The 8,474-nt window shown below is 42.0% G+C and overlaps 1 protein-coding gene across 1 annotated transcript in view; it reads left to right on the forward strand.

Annotated features, from left to right (window-relative positions):
* The window catches only part of ASB7 (ankyrin repeat and SOCS box containing 7), a 49,271-nt gene extending 43,570 nt beyond the window's left edge, over positions 1–5,701 (forward strand). The window contains exon 6 of the mRNA XM_059371672.1: positions 2,253–5,701. Coding sequence (XP_059227655.1) covers positions 2,253–2,392 — 140 coding nt within the window. The 3' untranslated portion in view covers positions 2,393–5,701. The remainder of the gene's footprint in view (positions 1–2,252) is intronic.
* Positions 5,702–8,474: the final 2,773 nt, after the last annotated feature.

Raw genomic sequence — 8,474 nt, forward strand, 5'->3', positions numbered from 1 at the left:
TTCCCTTCCTAATGGTAGCCCATGAAGGGTGGTGAAAGATAATTCAACGCAGGTTAGAAAATGATTTGCTGTTGACATGGGCGGATTTTGCAATGAGTTGACTGGTTTGTCCCTTATGGACGAGCCTGTTAAGGATTCATTCATTCAACTAATTTTTACTACAGTATGATATCAGGCATTGGGCTCCATTGGCAGCCAGAAGTGGTCTTGCTGTCATGGAACATGTCAGATGGTAAAGAAGGTGGGCATTAGTAGAGAATCACCAAATAAATATAAAATCACAACCTTATTAAGAGCTGTAGCAGAAGGGAGCTCCAGAGTATCTGATGGGGAACCTGATTTGTCACCCTAAAGGAGTGCTTTTGAGCAGAGATCTGGAAAATGGAGAAGACATAGGTTGGCCAGAGACACGAGCCTCAGACCGACCCACGTGCAGGTATCTGTAGGTACATGTGCCCTAGGTTTACAGGCGTTTCTAGGAAAGCAATAGTTTCTGCAGTTCTCTTCAGAGAAGACCTTGAGTTAAGTAACTCGTGGAAAGCACATGTTCACACAGGCCCTGACAGAGATGTCTCAGGAGCCTTTTTTTAATTTGTGAAGAATTACTTAATTTTGAATAATGGCGGTCACTATAAACAAGGATGGTGTAAGTAAGGGGTAAAGTACTAATTATAGCAGTGGTTCTGCATGAATGACTTGGGGATTCCTGGAGCTCCACAAGACCCTTTCCCCTACCTGAGGTCAAAACGATTTTCATAAGTCTGAGACATGATCTGCCCTTTTCACGTGCCTTCTTTCATGAGCATAAGTGGACTTGTCTAGAGACGAGATGATTTTATCACAGCAGATTGAATGTAGAAACATGTATGAGAACTCAGCTGTCCTCTCTTAAGCCAGCCCTTTAAGAACTTGGTAAAAATGTGAAAGAATGTCATTCTTCTTACTCTTTTTCAAAAGGTTGTTCTTGTACCAGTGTTGTCTATGGCCAAATGTAATGGGTTTATTCTTTTTTTTTTAATTGAATATTTCTAAGATTTGCTTTAACTTCTAATATGGTCATTACTGATAGATAGAAACCCACATAAATGGGAGTTCTTTCAGGTCTTTGATATATTTAAAAAATGCAAAGAGGTTTTGAGACCAAGAAGTTTGAGATTTGCTGAGGTATGGCTTTCTACTTGACTTTTAATCTCTCTGAGACACAGGGAGTCTGTAAGATGGGGATGATGATCAAAGTGCTTCCCTCATAAAAGGATGAAACGAGTTAGTGTATGTTGAGAGCTTATAAGGATACATGGCACAGAATAAGCCTCCAACATGTTAGCTTTTGCTATTTGTTACCATTTACATGAAGGCAAAATTTATGTGACCCCACATACAACTGAGGCACGGTTGCTTAGAATTCTTGCTTGGGTTTCTGGTCATTTTGGTAAAATACAATATTCAGAAGTGAACGGAATTGAATTTTGTAACTTCTGAGTTGAGCTATAGCAGTGGTTTTTATCGGCACAGGCTGAGGGTGTGAGGTTTGAAGACACGTGGATTCAGAATAGCTGGGGGTGTCTTTTCCACCTGGCTCCCTGCCCCCTCTGCCCTCGTACCTGCCCCGTCTATGCCCTTGTGCCCACAGCCAGGGGTCTGCTATGTCTAGATTCATGGTGAACAGGTGGGCGAATGTTGCTTGGGAAAGCTCCCTGGAGATCACGCTCGTGTCTAGGCTCCAGTGTCCTTGATGGGGAGCTGAAAGGAGGGGCCACATTAGACATCATCTCATTTGGTTTCCCCACCTCTTTAGATGGAGAAACTTTAGCCCAGAGGGGATGATTTGCTCCCCCTGGGTTCACTGAGCCTATTAGAGGAATTCCAGGATGAAAACCGGCATTCTCATTTGTAATGAAAAGAATGCCAGCCTTAGACGCAGAAAAACTGGTTTTAGTCTCTGTCCAAAAAGCTGTAATTGGTCATCTGACATTGAGCAGTTGCTCAAATCCCTTGAGTCCTTAATTGTAAGGATAATTTCACGGAGGTGGAAATACCCATCCTCCCAGGGTTGTGAAAAGCATCAGATGAGACCTCACAAGAAGGCCCCCAGGGCACATCCTCTAAGAACCCATCTGGTCCTTTGCACTGGTCTTGGTGAAGTCCGTAGAGAGACATGTCCAGGTGAAACAAACAGTTCTTTTCAGAACTGAAAAAACCTTACATATTGTACTGTGTAGCTTTGTAACAGTTTCTTTTTTCTGTCTTTTTAGGACAGCCCAGAAACTTGCAGGACCTGTGCCGAATTAAAATTCGACAGTGTATAGGCCTTCAAAACCTAAAGCTACTTGATGAACTACCAATTGCCAAGGTCATGAAAGACTACTTAAAACACAAATTTGATGATATCTGATGTACACAGAACTGTGAGCAAGATTAGGAGTTATATTCCAGATACTTAAAAGGCTTTTTGCCTTGCACAAAGTATATCCTATGCAATTTCTGATTTGATGTGAAGTCAGAAAGCAGGTATACACTTTTAGGTATTTTGTTTGTTCGTTTGTTTGGTTTTCATGGTCAGGGGAGGGATTTTTTTATATATATGAACACACACACACACACACACACACAGCACATGCTTGAAGGTCTTAATTTGGTTTCTTGGTCCAAGTTTAAGAGGTCCAAGCTTTCTATACGATACTGCATTTACGAAAATCGTTTTTCCGAAATGACACACGTAGCATTGGAGTGGAGAATTTTCCCCTTTTCAAACGTATGGTTTCTTGGGCATGCACGACGTTATCAACCAGCAGAGTGCTTGTTAACCGGTTGGAGGCATGGTTTCACCCAGGGGGGTCCTGGGTCCTACTGGAAAATGCCTCAAGAAATTTTTAAAGTAACTCCGTCACCTCATTCATTTTTAATGAGTACAAATTGGCCATTTCAAACTGTTCCTTTTCCTAATTAACGTAGCTCTCGGATGACATCAGTCCAGTACCTCTGCTTTCCTGTTGGTGTGCTCTTGTTTTTAACTTATTTTTTTAACAACTGTAGTACACTACCTGCCCAGAGACACTGGATCTCAACTTCCGTCTCTCGTCGAATCGTGCTTTTAAAATAATTCATGGGCACAAAAATAACTTTATAAAGCCAGTGTATTCTGTTTTTAAAACAGTGCCTCCCGTGCAATACTCTTCCTGGTGTATTTTATCCATTATTTCACTCGCTGTTTCTCATTCCACAGCGGCTTTGACAGGCCTGTGAGAACAGGAACCACCACTTCAATTTCAATTGTAGGACCATAGGGTATCAGTTGCCATTTCCATTGTAAGCGTTGTCTTTTACTTCACTTTAAGCAGAAAATTTCCTAGCCTGGTGATAGAGTCTTCCCTAAAAATAGGCCAAAATATTGTTTAAGCCATTAGGCTTTACCGGTTAAATAACTTAGGGGTGGTTTCATGGTGTTTTTTTTTTTTTTTCCCTTTTTTTTTTTTATTTTTCCCAGTTTAAAAAAAAAAAAAATTCTAAAGGGTACAGTTTCTAATGGGTGCACATCTGTAAGCCTGGTTAATTCCTAATACGCTAATTCAACATTTCCTGTCTATTTTTTTAAGTTTATGCACAGTGAAGCTCTTCGGGACAGTTATTTTCTTTTCTGGGTTGATTGGGCATATGTTTGCAGTGTAAACACGGTTATGATAAAGTGTCAGTAACAGTGGGAAAGGTTCCAGAGACGTGAGGGATCTACTCTGATGCCCTGGGAAATGTGTTCTGTGCTTGATCTGTCATCATACTAGTTTCAGAAGAACCATTCCAGATATCCCAGTATTGTTCTCCGTGCTTTGGGCAATTTCAAAATATTTACACACTAGTAATAAATTTGTTATCAGACATTTACAAGATGAAGGGCTTCTCTTGTCTGAATTTCTAGTTTTGAGCCATAAAGTCCAAAACTACTTCACCGGGAAAAGCATCACTAAGCAGAATGGAGCATCTTCCCAGGCTTCACCTTTCTTTAGGGAGCCTCTCTCAAGCACAGAGTCTGTTCCCTGGGATGCCGAGTGGCTTTGACATTGGTGTATGTGATTTGCTTGTGCCTAGGCAGAGAGCACAGGTTCCTAAAGAACGGGCAGCTTCGGACAAAGAAGGATTCGGGGGGATCGCTGATGGGGTACATAGACTCTCTTGCAGGGAGCGAGTCAGAGTACAGCCCATTTGGTAAATCATTCCAAAACTAACGGGAGCCTGACGGATAGAATTGGATGGTCTCCTGTCTCTAGAATGGCCTCTTCTGAGAGAGAGTCCCTCCTGCAGCTGAGCTCATCCTTTCCACCAGTGCCCAAGTCAGATCTGAGACATACTCGCAGTGTCAGAAACCGCATGGCCAGAAATGAATTGAGTGTTTCTCCCTGCTCCGACCCCACCCCAGGGAGACAAGGAGCGGGGAGGCCAGGCACCCGGGACCCCTGCTCTGAGCAGCGGTAGGAGCACTACCTTTGCACGGGGCTTGCTTCCTCAAACGTGTGTATTCATTTATTCAGGTAGATGAAAATGACCTTCTCTCCCCCAGCCATTCAAAGGTTTCCATACTAAGATAGCCACTGAGTTTGAGTCAGGGAATTCCAAGTAGAAAAGATCAGATAAAGGTAAATTCTTTGTTCTGCACTGCTGCTGCGACTTCAGGAAGAAAAAAAAAAATTATGAGAGCTCTTCCTTGGAATTGAAATTTCTATTTAATGAGAAAGTGTATAATTCCATTATTTATTGTTGGAGGTTTGATTTACCTGGAAACTTAAAAAGAATGTTTTATTTTTGTTAGTAAAATCCCAATCACATATCCTGTTTAACCATAACTAAAATTTTAGTCTCAAAGGTGGTAACCGGCAGAACGTAGGGATGAACGTGCAGGTCCGCATTTCAGTTTAATTGGCAGAGATGCATCGGGTGGTCACGTAATGAGTAGGGAGAACAAGTTATTTTCAGAAAACCGACTGATTGGCTTTTCCAGAATCTTCACTGAAATGTTCCGAATATTATCAGATTTGTCGCTGACCCTTCCATGTTCCTTTTGAAATTTATTGTTTAAGCCTGTTCCTAAACCTGTATAAAAATATATTTGGCAAGTACACCAAAGAAACCAACTCATAAACGATTATGATCATTAATGAACTGCAAACCTCATCTTTTGAAAACAGAAGATTTTTTTTCGTGTGTGTAAATATTTGTGTTTATAAATGTACAGCAGAGTTAAGAGTGTTTTTTAGATTATTTAATGCCCATATTTCTAAACTATTTACTACAAAATAATCCACGCTTGTTAGTTTGGAGGACTTGACTGTTTTGTTTTTTTAATTCATTATCCGTCATGCTTGGAACAGCATTTCCGCTAGAGAATTCAGTGTTCTGGCAGTAGCAAGAGTACACATCTGGAGCATGAGGAATCTAGAGTGATTTGTCAGATGCGTACCCTCAGAGACAAGAACGTATAGTTTCATTACCAGAGTGGACCAGATGCAAACGGAGATTCTAACTTTTCCCGCAGAGTTGCTCATTAGCCCAGAATGTGATTGGGATGAGGCCCTTTGCCCACAAATTTAGCTTTCATGTAACTCCTAGTGTGTTATATCATAATGTATTTTGTTCTTTCTTTGTAATGTAAGTTTTGCTTTGGGTCAATTTGAATTAAAAAAAAAAACTTAAATCTGGTTTAAAAAAAACGGTATTGGAATTGTGTCTTATTTCTAGTCTGCCTTAGCTCTTTAATACTTCAGGCTGTTCGGTGAAAAGAAGCGGAGAGCTCTTTTCCTTCATCAGCGTTTTAGATCCTCGGGAATATTGTTGAGAGCAGGAGAGAGAAAACAGCACCGCCCTAGATCAAAGAAGACAGTTCGTGCCCCCTCCCCAGATCGCAGTTTCCGCTGCGTTCTGCATGGACCCACAACAGAAGCCCGTGGCATCCTCCAGTGGGGCTGAGTGAGCCCTGAGCCTTTTGGGGCTGATGGCCACTCTGCCTCATGCCTGCCACACCTCGACTGAGCACAGTTAGGATCACAGCGTTCCTAAGCACAGAACAGGAGAACAACGAATCCGAGGTGGTTTATTAGCCTGCAGGAGATAGAAGCAAGACAACTCGGATTCCACCTTCCCTTTATGTAGTCTCAACACAGCTTGGTTCAGGAGAGACTTCAGGCGACGGCGAGTGACGGTATTCTGAGGAAAAGGGAGGCCAGACGACAGAGGTGGAGCACCTCAGGCAAAAAAGTCAGTATTTTGCAGTTCAGCTTTGTTGCGGACTCCTCCAGGGTTTGGCACAATTGAAGGCCAGGAATGGGACATTTGAAACGATTCTTAACGATCAGCAGGAGAGTTCAGATGTGAAAAATAGCTGTGTTGCTTGGAAATCTTGAGGTCATTCCTTTTCCAATATGATGTAAGTAGTGTATTGTTTTTTCAGCTGACAGTTTACAAAAATGGCTTTCTAGCTATAGATAAAACAGATTATCTCCTTGATAAAAAAATCATATAATATACACACATATGTGTATATATATGTACATATACATATATAAATACATATATATATAATATATATACATACACACACACACACACATATATATATATAAATAAATATATTTCCACATCCTCTGTAGCTGGGTTTCAGGGAAGAAAAAAAATGGATTTATATCATCTGCCTGGATTTATGTCACATCATGCAACTGTGTTCTCTTAACGTCTTACAGATTTTGATGTTAGAATTTATATGAGCTTCAGTACCAATAAAGATTTTAAATGTCCACTGCCAGATACTGGCCTGCAGGCCCGAGCTGCTGCAGACTCCTAAGCTAGAGAAGTCATTTTTGTCTTTATGCTGTCATGAATTGTCATTACTGGTGAGGTGTCCCTAGTCTTCGAGAACCCAAAGGGAGCGTCAAGCAGGATCTCATGACTATTCTTGTATGCTGCCGGTGAGCAGGCGTCAAACTCCTGTGCTCTATTTCTTGAAGATCATGATGCGTTTTATAGTTACCTCTTTATGTTCCAGAAGAACGCCGTGATGCCCGAGTGACAGTTAAAGTTCTGAATTCCATTGAAAAAGACTGAGGTGATTTGCAGAAGGCCCCATGAGAGCTCATCGATGTGGGCCTGGAACCCTTAGTGCTTTTGGCTGCAGTGTTGTCCTGTTTTCCGAAGGAATGCCACACTCAGTAGTGAGATGTGCCCTTTTCGTTTCATTGATTCCTTGATCCCCATGGTGCCTTGTGCTGAGTTACTATTTTGTATCCACAAGAAGTGATTTAGCAATTCTGAAGACCCATTAGGGGCAAAGGATCGGATCCAAGGGGGTGATTCTCTTCAGCTGTGGATAGGACCTTAAGAAAAGTTCGTATCATCATGCTTGTGGTTATTATAAATACATTCTGAATCTTGGGTTGTTCCAGCATTTTAAAAATCACACTTAGTACATTGCTTTATGTTTTCTTTTAATGAGGAAATTGCTCTTAGGTTAGTTAAGTGGAACTTCTTGTACGTTACACCAAGTAGTAATGAAGTGATTCACTTTTCTGTGAAATGGCATTTTATGAATCAGAAAAGAGCTGGCTTCGTTTGGACAATGGGACTTAGTTGAAGTGGAGAGACTCGGTCACGTGGTGAGTAGACTGACCCTTTGTGACTGACGTGGAGGTAATCCAGCTGCAGATAGTTCCTATTTTATCTGGCAAACGGAGTCATATTTTTCTTGCTGCTCAGGCTTGAGCTAATGTTGCTTTTCTTCCTCTGATAGTTTTGGGTCAGGTCATTGCTCAGTTTTCTTTTTCTTAACAGCAAAAAGAAAAAGAAGAAGAACATTTGCAGGGCACAGGCTTACTGTACATGACCGCTTTGTATTCCTCTAGAGGCCTTCCGGGTTTTCTCTCCTAGTTCTGGCCACTTAACCCTTTAGTGAGGTACATACGTGTGCACGGGGTATGGCCTTGGCCTCACTGAGTTGCTTTTGTGTGCTGATTTTTAGAGCTCCCAGAGCGCTGGTTTTTTCCTGCCTTACCTGGGCAGAATGATAGCCGAATATCATTTAGGAAGAATGTTCTAGCCAAACTAGTCAGAGCTACATCCATCTACCATCTTGGTAGTACCAGAAAGGAATAGGTTGCATTTCCTCCTGGTTTATTACTGATGCTCTTAAGAAATCATTTGCTATGGGGCGCCTGGGTGGTTCAGTTAGTCAAGCATCTGCCTTTGGCTCAGGTCACAATCTGGGATCAAGTCCCGAGTCAGGCTTCTTGCTCAGCGGGGAGCCTGCTTCTCCCTGTGCCTGCTGCTCTCCCACTTGTTATCTCTCTCTCTCTCTGACAAATAAGTAATATCTTTTTAAAAAATCATTTGCTGGGGCACCTGGGTGGCTCAGTGGGTTAAGCCTCTGCCTTCGGCTCAGGTCATGATCTCAGGGTTCTGGGATCGAGCCCCGCATCAGGCTCTCTGCTCAGTGGGGAGCC

Source organism: Mustela nigripes, chromosome 13 (genome assembly GCF_022355385.1).
Source record: "Mustela nigripes isolate SB6536 chromosome 13, MUSNIG.SB6536, whole genome shotgun sequence".
NCBI lineage: Eukaryota > Metazoa > Chordata > Mammalia > Carnivora > Mustelidae > Mustela > Mustela nigripes.